Genomic DNA, 12,277 nt, shown 5'->3' with positions numbered 1-12,277 from the left:
GCTGCCTTAATTTTCAACTCTGTGATAACGGATCTTCTTCACTTGACTTGTAACCCTCAGTGAAGTGTGTGTGTGTGTGTGTGTGTGTGTGTGTGTGTGTGTGTGTGTACCTATTTGTATTTCCCTATTTACAGTGTATTGGGCCTGAACTCAAGCTCAGATAGTCCTGTCTCCCAATCTATATTTGTCCAACTTTTCCTCCATTTTGTCTGTGTGTGTGTGTGTGTGTCAATGCAAAATATTAACAAATTAAAAATACCTACCAATATGTGCACTGATTCAGAAATGACTTTTAATAATGTTGAAAATTACATTGAGAACCATGAAGTAATCCACATTTTAGCTGGAATTATTATTTAGTATTGTTGTAGACTGCAGGAGTTCTTTCTTTTATCATAGTAAACTGATGCACCAGAGAACTAACCATATATTATTAACTGGCTTCTAAGATCTGTGTTGTTTTCTTTCCAGGAAGTGAAAATAGCCATGGCAGTTCATATGTTTGAAATGGTCTGTGAATCGCCACCTTAAAGACGATGAGCTCTAGTGCATACCTCATCATGTATTGACAGAAAAGATACACTTGCCCATAACATGAAACGCAAGCCCAAATATTGTGACGGAACAGAGACAGTCTGAAAAAACAATGGGCCCGTGACTTAGTGGTGGCCTAGCTTGACTGAGGCGGCAGCTCCTCCTCGTGTTGCGGCAAGCTATAGGAAAGGTGCAGCTCCTGGCAGCCTATCATGAACACCACTGGTTGGCTCACAAGGCCGTTGGACCACTTTAGGATTTGTGGTGCAGGCCGCTCTGAGCTGCCGAGTGCTGCCCTCTGGTGGTGGTGAAGTATATCTGTGGCGGCAGCTAAGGTGTGTCACGTTGAGCGGAAAAGAGTGAAAAAAAAGTGAATTTACGCGTTGAAAATCATACTAGATACCAAGTGTGTGTGTGTGTGTGTGTGTTTTTCTACGTTACCACTCCGCTGAAAGTCAAGTTTTTTGGGGTTTGGTTGGTGTTGAGTGTGAAAGAAGAAAAAAAAAGAAGCAGACGCAGACTGTAATTGTTGTTATTGTTGTTGTTGTTTGTGGAAAATGTCTACTACTTTTAATATTTTAATACGATAGGAGGAGAAGAGGAGGAAAGAAAAATTTACGGAACTCGGTGAACCCTGAGAGAGAGAGAAAAAGAGAAAGAAAATAATCCCGGTTGTCAAGTCTTTAAGTTGCATATATATATATAAAAAAAAAATAAATAAATAAAAGTCTATATTCAAGCCTGTCCGAAGAGAGAGAAGAAAAAAAAGGTTTATTTGGAAGCGTACCTGCGGAGTGTTACCATATCATTAATTTCTAAGTCATTACCTTTAGTTGGTTTGGGGTGGGGCTTGCCGGAAGTCCGCACGGCGAATACTTAAAATCACAAGCAAAAGAGAAGAAAAATACCTGCTCGACCAAATACCTACAGTGCTTACCAAGGAGGAGGCGCCATTTCCTAGTCTTCCACTCAATTCCTGGTGATCTGAAACGCCGATTATAGAAAGAAAAACACCGAAATTCGTCGCTGTGCTCGGAAGTATATCATTCTCAACCACAGCTGCTGAAACGACACTAAAGCAACCAGCATCATCCTCACCGTCGTCATCTCTGCATTATTGTCGCCCCAAGTCAGTCGATTCCCCGCGGACTCTCAAGATGATGCAGAACAAAAGCCGCAACGCCGGTCATGGCTGCAACAACGAGGACGTGGTCAAGAGCGGATACCTGAAGAAGCTCAAGGTATGTACGAGTTCCCTGTTGTTGGCATTTGTGTTGGTCTCCTTCTGGTTATGATTCTTGGGCTGGATCTTTGAAGGCGATTTTAGTGGGTGGGTTTCACGGGTGTTTTGTGTTGTATAAAAGGTTGTAGTGTGCTTAACTAAGGGATTAGAATGTATATGAAAGTGTTGAGGTTATTCAGAATGGATTTGTACCAGTATTTTCTTGGGCTGGGTTTTAGAAGACGATGTTAGCGAGAGGGTTTCACGGGTGTTTTGTGTTATATAAAAGGTTGGAGTGTGCTTAAATAAGGGGTTAGAATGTATATAATGTTTCAAGGGGTTTAGGTTATTTGGAATGGGTTTGGACCTTGTTAAGGGAAGAAAAATGGTATTGGAATGTAAAGTTAAAAGGATTTGTGGGTGTTTGTGTCAAAAGAAAGGTTTTTAAAGGGTTGGAACTTACTCAAATAAGGGATTAGAATGTATATAATGTATCAAGGGTGTTAAGATCTTGTAATAATAGGTTTGTATCTTGTTAGGGAAGAAAAATGGTATTGGACTGTAAAGTTGAAAGGTTTTGTGGGTGTTTGTGTCAAAAGAAAGGTTTGTAAAGGGTTGGAACTTACTCAGATAAGGGATTAGAATGTATGTAACTGATCAAGGGTATTAAGATCTTGTAGTAATGGGTTTGTATCTTGTTAGGGAAGAAAAATGGTATTGGACTGTAAAGTTGAAAGGTTTTGTGGGTGTTTGTGTCAAAAGAAAGGTTTTGGTTGAACTTCTCCTATAAGGGATTAGAATGAATGTATGTAACTGATGAAGGGTATTAAGATCTTGTAGTAATGGGTTTGTATCTTGTTAGGGAAGAAAAATGGTATTGGTCTGTAAAGTTGAAAGGTTTTGTGGGTGTTTGTGTCAAAAGAAAGGGCTGTAAAAGGTTGGAATATACTCAAATAAGGGATTAGAATGTATATATGTAATTGATCAAGGGTGTTAAAATCTTGTAGTAATGGGTTTGAATCTTGTTGAGGGAAAAAAAAGGAAGGAAACGAAGAATAAGAGAAGGTGAAGGCAGGAAGGAAGGGAAAGAATGGAATCAGAAAACTGGACAGAGAGAGAGAGAGAGAGAGAGAGTAAAACGGTAGAAGGGATTGCAAGCTAGTATTTTTATAGGGTTGAATACCTTATAAACTTTTAAGCTCATGATAGGATTATAAACGCATTCAGATGGATTTTGTGGGGCAGGTGGTGTTTGTTATCAGGGAATGACACACACACACACACACACACACACACACACACACACACACACACGCACAGACGCACGGCTGTTGTTATTAAAGATACAATATGTCCTCCATGAAGTTTATTGTGGCTAATATTAGACATTTTATTAATTTTGTTTTGGGTGTTGTTGATTTACTTAGCAATTGTCCTTTTTGATTTTGATTTTCTTTTTCATTATCCTCCTCCTCCTCCTCCTCCTCCTCCTCTTCTTTTTTCTTTTTTTCTCTTCTCCTATCCTACCCTCTCTCCTTTTCTTTTCCTCTCCTTTTCCTTTTTTTTTCCATTCCTCTCCTCTTCTTCTTCTTCTCTCCTTTTTCTCTCTGTTCTCTTCATTCCTTCTCTTCCTCCTCCTCCTCCTCCTCTTCTTTTCAATTCCTTCCTCTCCTCTCCATTTCCCCTCCTCCTTCCTCTCTTCTTTTCCTCTCCTCTCTTTCTCTTCTCCATATTAGGATTAAAATATATATTGTCTCTTACTCTTTTTAATTCCTTTCTTCTCATTTATTTTATTTAAGTCCCACATGAAAATTATTGACCTCGTTCAGTTTTCTCTCGTCCATTGGTTTGCCCATGTAAAAATATTAATATAGTATACCGGTAAATAAAAGTATATAGTGCATTCGATAACTTTAATGAATATACCCCAGACGAGGATAATAATATAGATACGTAGTAATAAGTGAAAGGCTTGGAAACTTATATATGGAAGGATACCAAGGCACTGCGGGGTAGGTCAGAGAGAGAGAGAGAGAGAGAGAGAGAGAGAGAGAGAGAGAGAGATTTACATAGATATAGACCACACAGACCTTAATTACATTGATATTTAGACCACATAGACCCTAAAAAGAGAGTGAGAGATGGGAAATGAGAAAGATGGAAAAAGGGAAAGCAGAATAGAGGAGGAAGAGGAAGAGGAAGAGGGAAGGATAAGAATAAAAAAAGAGAAGGAAAAGGAAAAAGAGGAAGAACAGGAAGAAATGAATACAGAGAGAGAGAGAGAGAGAGAGAGAGAGAGAGAGAGAGAGAGAGAGAGAGAGAGAGAGAGAGTAACGGGCGGTTTTTACCCAATTATTTCCCTTAGAGAGAGAGAGAGAGAGAGAGAGAGAGAGAGAGAGAGAGAGAGAGAGAGAGAGAGAGTAATTATACACAAGAACTCAGCCTAGAATAGTGCCTTGCAGATTCAGTCCAAAGAGGAGGAGGAGGAAGAGGAGGAGGAGGAGGAGGAGGAGGAGGAGGAGATAGATGCCAAACCTTCTTCGGGACGAGTTAGCTCATCGAGAGAGAGGGAGAGGGAGAGGGTCGGAATCGAGAATCTGAGAAGAGCTGACTCACTGACTGACTGACTACTACTACTACTACTACTACTACTACTACTACTACTACTACTACTACTACTACTACTACTACTACTACTACTAGCATCACTACTACTACAACCACTACTACAACTCCCTTATTCTTATACCACTTACGCAACCACCATCACCACCACCACCACCATGTAATCTCCGTTCATGCTTGCCTAGTAGAGCGTAAGGACAAGACACGTTCCGGTAGTATATACGTTCGTTCCTTGCTCGTTCATTCTTTTACTCTGCTATTACGTAAGGAAAGTATGGTAGGAAGGAAGGGAGGGAGGGACAGATTGTAAACGGGGCAGACAGGTAGACAGAGGGGAGAGAAAGGAAGAGAAGGAAAAAAAAGAAAAAAAAAGCTGAGAAGGAAGGAAGGAAGGAAGCAAGCAAGCATTTCATTCATCTCTAGATTGTATACTACTACTACTACTACTACTACAAAGAAGAAGAATAGGAGGAAGAAGAAGAATAGGAAGAAGTACGCGTGACTGGCCTGGGAAGTGGACCGTATAGGCAGACGTCTTTACGGTGGGGGTGGGGTGGGGTGGGGGGTGTGGGGGGAGGCAGGTGTGAAGAGAGGGCGAGGGCGGGGCAGTGGGGCAAGGTGCTTTTTTTTACCTTGGGAAGAGGAAGAGAAGGCGGAGGAGTAGGAGGAAAATAATATAGAAAGGGTTTAAGCTAATATGATACCTGCATCTCAAAACAGTCCATGAGAATTATACCAACTTCTACGAGGGTCGTAAATTGTTACATCTGTTCACGTTATTATTGCCCAAGGTCACAGGGAAGATTAACCAGGTCTGTATTGGTGATTTTCCCGCTCGAGCAGAATTAAAAAGTTACAAACGATACATACATTCTAGTCCTATTATGAAGAAGAGAAAGAGGAGGAGGAAAAGAGGAAAGAATAGGAATGGAAAAGAGGGGAAGGAGAGGAAACTTTAGAAGGGAAAGAGGAGGCGGAATGGAGAAGAGGAGAAAAAGAAGTTGGGTTAAAACGATCACCAGCATCACCAAACAGCCTATGAGAGTTACAAGTTCTACGAGATGTCCATATTGAAAGTCTTGAGCTCCCAGTACTATTTCCAAGGCCATAGGGAAGATTAAACGGGTCTTTATAGGTGCAGAAGTCAGGTTAAACTATCACCAGCATCTCAAAACAGTCCTTGAGATTTATAGCAAGTTCCCCGAGAGGCTTTTCAGACAGGCGAACTTGGCTGTCGATACCTTTTAAGAATACGGGGTTGAGGTCCTTGCTCGGGGTCTTTCACAGCTGTCAGTCGCTTTGCACAGCCTCGCCTTACTTGAGTTTATGCTTATTGGCAAAGGCGTGGCGTTGCTTGGTTCTTTCCCTTCTCTCCCGTCCTTTCCCTTCACTTCTTTTCCTTTACTGTTTCTGTCCCTTCTCGCTCCCTTCCTTGTCGTTCCCTTCCCTTCCCTTTCCTTCCCTTCCCTTTCCTTCTTTTCCGTTACTGTTTCTGTCCCTTCTCTCCCTTCCCTTCCTTCTCGCTCCCTTCCTTGTCGCTCCCTTCCCTTCCCTTCCCTTCTTTTCCGTTACTGTTTCTGTCCCTTCTCTCCCTTCCCTTCCTTCTCGCTCCCTTCCTTCTCACTCCCTTTCTTGTCGCTCCCTTCCCTTCCCTTCTTTTCCGTTACTGTTTCTGTTCATTCTCTCCCTTCCCTTCCTTCCCTTCCCTTCTTTTCCGTTACTCTTTCTTACCCTTCTCTCCCTTCCCTTCCTTTCCCTTCCTTTTCCTTTCCTTCCCTTCCTCTCCTTTAATCTTTTCTACACTCCCTTTCATTCTTGCTCCCTTCCCTTCCCTTCCTTTTCTTTACCCTTTCCTTTCTTCCCTCCCTTCCCTTCCTTCCCTTCCTCCCTTCCTTTTATACACCCTTTCCTACCCTCTGTTCCCTTCCTTCCCTTCCTTTCCATCCTCACTTCTTTCCTTCCTTTCCCTCCCTTCTCTCTTCTTCCTTTCCTTTTCATCCTCTCTCCTTCCCTTCCTTTTCATCCTTTCTCCTCTTCCTTCCTTCCCTTCCTTTTAACCCTTCCTTATTTCCTCCCTTTAAAAGCTTATTTAACACCACCACCACCACCACCAACAACAACAACAACAATGACACCACCACCATGCTGCATCTCTTTCCCAGTCACTGCAGTCAACACCTCCAGGCCCCTCACCACTACCACCACCACCACCACCACCTTTCCTCCAGGTGTGGCTGGCGGGAAGGTGAGATCGTTACCTGCCCGTCTGTCTGCAAGGTGGTGGTGGTGGTGTGGTGGACAGGTGTCTGGTGTGGTTCTCTCTCTCTCTCTCTCTCTCTCTCTCTCTCTCTCTCTCTCTCTCTCTCTCTCTCTCTCTCTCTCTCTCTCTCTCATTATTATTATTATTATTATTATTATTTATTATTATTTATTATTATTATTATTATTATTATTATTATTATTGTTTTCTGTTGGCTGATATTATGACACACACACACACACACACACACGAAGAAGGAAATGGGGAAGAAAAAATATAGAAAAAGGAAGGAAGAAACAATAGATAGAAGAAAAGAAAATAAAGAGGAGGAGGAGGAGAAGTTTGGAAAGGCGGGAGTGAAGTTTGTCTGTTTATGTTTACCTGTGTGTGTGTGTGTGTGTGTGTGTGTGTGTGTGTGTGTGTGTAGACGTTTAAGTATCGATCAGGGAGGGGGCCGGTACGATATCTCCCCCCCCCCTCCTCCTCCTCCTCCTCCTCCTCCTCCTCCTCCTTTCCCAGACACTTCTCTTTCCTCCCTTCCTCAGACATCTTACCCTTCCCTCCCTTCTCTCCCCCTCCCATCTCTCTCTCTCTCTCTCTCTCTCTCTCTCTCTCTCTCTCTCTCTCTCTCTCTCGCTCTCTCACCCCGTCCTTCCCTCTTTTGCCCCTCTCTTTTCCCTCCAATCACCCCCTTCCTTTTCACCCCCCACCCCCCTTCTCCCCACCCCCCTTATCGAATCTCCCCTAGTCTAGAATCGTGGAATATTGGGACAAGGAAGGGAAGGGGGAAGGGGGAGTTAGAGGAGGAAGGGGTGAGGGGTCAGCTTTTGGGGAGGAAGAGGAGGAAAGGGGAGGTAAGGTATAGTGTTTTGGTCTCTCCTCTCTCCCTTTTCTCTCCCCTTTCTCTACTCTCTTTCCTCCACCCTTCCCTTTCTTCTCCTCTTCCTCCCCTTCCCTCCTTCCTCTTCCTCCCCTTCCCTCCTTCCTCTTCCTCCTCTTTCCTATCTTCTCCTCTTTCTCCCCTTCTCCTCTTCCCCTTCTCTCTCACTACCCTTTCTCCTCTCCCCTCTCTCATCATTATCCACCCTCCTCCTCCTCCTCCTCTTCCTCCTCCTCCTCCCCCAGCAGGTGACCGAACGCGTGGGAATATATAGGACGGTGGTGGTGGTGGTGGTGGTACCACCACCACCACCACTACCACCACCACCACCACCAGCTGTTGTTTTTGAGAGAGAGAGAGAGAGAGAGAGAGAGAGAGAGAGAGAGAGAGAGAGAGAGAGAGAGAGAGAGAGAGAGAGAGAGAGAGGAAGGAAGGAAAGGAGAAGGGAAGGAGGTGAGAAAGAAGGGAATGGAGAGAGAGAGAGAGAGAGAGAGAGAGGACCGCGTGACTTCTCCAAATAACTTCATGTGATGGCGGTGGTGTGGCGATGGTGACGATGGTGGTGGTGGTGGTGGTGGTGGTGGTTTCAAGGCTTAGAAAGGGGAGTTTGTAATGGTGGTGGTGGTGGTGGTGGTTATAATGAGGGGGAAAGGGAGGAGGAGGGGAGGGGAAGGGAAGGGAAGGGTTGGAAGGGAAGCTTTGGTCATCCTAAACTAACCTAGATTTGCCTTGGTGGTGTTGTGTATTTACCTAGAAGAAGAAAGGGAAGGAGGGGGAAGGGGTTAGGTTGGGTTGGGCTAGGTTAGGTTAGGTTGGGCTATGTTAGTCTGCTAGGTTGGGCTACGTTAGGTTAGGTTAGGCTGGGCTACGTTAGGCTAGGTTGGATTGGAATACGTTAGGTTATGTTGGGTTAGGCTAGGTTAGGTTAGGCTAGACTAGGTTACATTAAGTTAGGCTAGGTTGGGTTGGGCTAGGTTAAGTTAGGTTGGGCTACGTTAGGTTAGATTAGGCTAGACTAGGTTACATTAGGCTAGGTTGGGTTAGATTGGGTTAGGCTAGGCAAGGTTAGGTTAGGCTAGAGTTGGTTACATTAGGTTAAGTTGGGTTGGGCTACGTTAGGTGAGGTTGGGTTAGGCTAGGTTAGGTTAGGCTAGACTAGGTTACATTAGGTTACGTTAGGTTAGGTTTGGGTCAGTTGGGGTGTGTGTGAAGGGAAGGGAAGGGAGGGGAGAGGGAAGGGAGGAAAGCTTGCAATGTCTTATCCTAACCCAACCCAGTGTGGAGTTTTGTCTTGCTATGTTATTTAAAGGGAAAGATGAATGAAGAGAGGGGAGGGGGGGAGGGTCAGAGGGCCTAATTAACCTGTATTAGAGATTTAATTCCTAACGTAACCTAACCCAGCATGGAGTTTGTGTTGTTAATGTAGTTTTTATTTAAGGGGAAAGGAGAATGAAGAGAGGGGAGGGGCCATGATCAGAGGGCCTAATTAACCTGTATATAACCTAACCTAACCCAGCCCAGCGTGGAGTTTGTTTTGCTATTGTGTTTAAAGGATAAGGAGAATGAAGAGAGAAAGGGGGGGGGGGGTCAGAGGGCCTAATTAACGCGTATAAGAGATCCAATTCCTATCGTAACCTAACCTAACCTAAGCGTGACGGGACGTAGGAAGCACAGACAGACAGACAGGCCGGTAGCAAAACGTGTTACTAGCAAGGGATTGGATAGGTTAAGCATACAGGGGGGTGGTCAGAGGGCCTAAGTAACCCGTATAAGAGATTCAATTCCCATCGTAACTTAACCTAACCTAACCTAAGCGTGACGGGACGTAGGAAGCACCGTTAGAGACAGAGATTTAATTCCTAACCTAACCTAAGTAGAACTCTTTCTAGAGGAGGGTATCAGGACACCTCTCCTCCCGAAATTGACCCATCTTTCGGCCACTTCTCTAACTCTTTTTAGGAGCAGTGAATAGCGGGCTTTTTTTTTTCTTTCATTATTGTTTCCTTTTTTTATGCCCTTGAACTGACTCCCTTGCTGTAAAAAAAAAAAAAAAGCGTGACGTTAGCACAGTTAGAGACAGACAGACAGGCCGGTAGACACGTAGATAGTAGATACAGCATAGAGGGTAGCGCAGCACGCATGTTCCTAGCAAGTGAGTGGATAGGTTAAGCATACAGGTAGCCAGGCAGGTAGTAGTAGTAGTAGTAGTAGTAGTAGTGAACACGAGAGGCTGCGCAGCATTCCTCACCGACACCGTAAGAGAGGTAACCAAACAGCCCTCCCTCGCCGCTTGTGTAGACAGCCCTGTGTATGTATGGCTGTGTGTACCTGACTGACCATGTGTGTGTGTGTGTGTGTGTGTGTGTGTGTGTGTGTGTGTGTGTGTGAGTAGGTAATTTGACAAGTAAGAAGGTCAACAGGAAGTTACGTGGGCTGCAAGGTAGGTAGATGGGGATGTCTGTAGGTAGGTAGGTAGGAGGAGGAAGAAGAGGAGGAGGAAGGAGGAATTAGTGGATAGACAGATAGAAGGAATAAGCTATCAATATATAATTCATTGCATATATTTTCGTTATTTTTTTATACAACGTTAATATTTTCTTGCTTTTTCTCTATATATTCTCAAGTAGTAGCAGTAGTAGTAGTAGTAGTAGTAGTGGGGGGGAAAAGGAAGGCATACAGTTTGAAAAGACCACATGGCTAACAGACGTACGGTATATGCTATCGGTAGTAGGCGAAACAAAACAGTCACTCAGGCAGGCACGGAGGAAGGCAAGTCTAGGCTAAGATGGGTAGGGCAGGGTAGGGCCAAGGCGAGGAGGGAGAGGGACTAGACTAGGCTGGCGGCGGGGACGGATGCCAAATGGGTCAGGGTTTCTGTGCCAGCCCCGCCAACTAGGGTGTGCAGGCTAGGCTCGTTGGCGGGGTGCTGTGGGTTGTTTTGGTGGGATGTGGGCCACATGTATGCTCTTAACATATCAATACCTCAGTCCACCTGTATGAAAAGCCTCTCGTGGTAGTTGTAGGGATTTCCACGGACTGTTTTGTAATGCTGGTGATAGTTTTACCCGACTTTTGCATCTTGAATGGGGGGTTGTGGGCCGTACATATACTCAAACCTCAGTCCACCTGTATTGAAAAGCCTCTCGTAGTAGTTGTAGGGATATCCATGGTCTGTTTTGTGATGCTGGTGATAAGTTTTACCCGACCTCTGCGTCTTGAATGGGGTGCTGTAGCTTGTTGTTTTGGGGGTTGTGGGCCGTACATATACTCAAACCTCAGTCCACCTGTATTGAAAAGCCTCTCGTAGTAGTTGCAGGGATATCAATGGTCTGTTTTGTGATGCTGGTGATAAGTTTTACCCGACTTCTACATCTTGAACGGGGTGCTGTAGCTTGTTGTTTTGGGGGTTGTGGGCCGTACATATACTCAAACCTCAGTCCGTATGTTTGAAAGCCACGTAGTAGTTGTAGGGATTTCCACGGACTGTGTTGTAATGCTGGTGATAAGTTTTACCCGACTTCTGCACCTGATTAGCCTTCACTGCGCAATGGGAGACCGAGACATTTAGGAATAAGGACCTCTCGTATAAGTTGTAGGGATTTCTCATGGGCTGTTTTGTAATGCTGGTGATAGTTTTACACGACTTCTGCATCTTGAACGGGAAAAACACCCTTAGGAATAGTATCACAGGGAGAATATGACATTTAAGAATAAGGACCTCTTGTATAAGTTCCAGGGATTTCCATTGATTGTTTTTTGATGCTGGTGAGTTTTACCCGACTTCTGGATCTAGAACTGGAAAAGCACCCCCCAAAAGAACTCGACTAGTCTTCTCTGTGGCTTAAGGAAAGACTCGTAATGGCAGACCGGGACGTTTAGTAATATAGACCTCAGACCTTTCAGGCTTACATACGCACACATGATAAGGCTTTAGCAGAGGTTGTGTTCGTAATTTTATGAGCTTAGTGATAGTTTGACAAGGCTGCTTCTGTACCATGAACACTAACGTAACCTCTAACGAAAGCTTATCAGTTGTGAGTGCCAAATTCTACTACTACTACTACTACTACTACTACTACTACAAAAGACAGACACAGATAGATAAAAATAACCTACCGGGAATCAGAGTTTATTATTATTATTATTATTATTATTATTATTATTATTATTATTATTATTATTATCATTATTATTGTTGTTGTTGTTTGTAGTAGTGGTGATGCTGGGAGGGCATTGGTGATTACGTGTGTGTATGTGTGTGTGTGTGTGTGTGTGTGTGTGTGTGTGTGTGTGTGGAGGCGCCCAGGTGTCCATGACTGCATTCCGCCCACCTCCCGTTAGCCACGATGTTTTTTTATTGTTTTTATTTATTTATTTTTTATTCTATTTTTTACTCCGCCAATCAGCTCTTAGGCCGGGCAGGAGGAAGAGGAAGAGGAGGAGGCAAGCAAGGACGTGTATATATATAAGTTAGGTCGTTGGGATCGCCTGGTAGTAGTAGTAGTAGTAGTGGTGGTGGAGGAAGTAGTAGTAGTAGTAGTAGTAGTAGTAGTAGTAGTAGTAGTAGTAGTATATAGTAGTAGTGGTAGTAGTAGTAGTAGTAGTAGTGGTGGTGGTGGTGGTAGTAGTAGTAGTAGTAGTATAAGTGGTAGTGGTAGTAGTAGTATATAGTAGTAGTAGTAGTAGTAGTAGTAGTAGGAGGAGGAGGAGGAGGAGTGTGAAAAAGGTAACAAGAGAGAGAGTCTGTTCTCCCTTT

The 12,277-nt window shown here is 44.1% G+C and overlaps 1 protein-coding gene across 27 annotated transcripts in view; it reads left to right on the top strand.

Annotated features, from left to right (window-relative positions):
- Positions 1–12,277, top strand: part of LOC126999702 (insulin receptor substrate 2-like) — an 89,500-nt gene that overhangs the window by 2,580 nt on the left and 74,643 nt on the right. For all 27 annotated transcript variants that reach the window (XR_007753509.1, XR_007753505.1, XR_007753513.1 and 24 more), the window contains exon 2: positions 472–1,775. Coding sequence is in view for 5 of the 27 variants with exons in the window: in XM_050862462.1 (XP_050718419.1) it covers positions 1,692–1,775 (84 nt within the window). In the remaining 22 variants the exon portion in view is untranslated. The remainder of the gene's footprint in view (positions 1–471; positions 1,776–12,277) is intronic.

The sequence above is a fragment of the Eriocheir sinensis genome, chromosome 17 (assembly GCF_024679095.1).
Source record: "Eriocheir sinensis breed Jianghai 21 chromosome 17, ASM2467909v1, whole genome shotgun sequence".
Taxonomy (NCBI): Eukaryota; Metazoa; Arthropoda; class Malacostraca; order Decapoda; family Varunidae; genus Eriocheir; species Eriocheir sinensis.
This window is presented reverse-complemented; position numbering and strand designations above follow the sequence as displayed.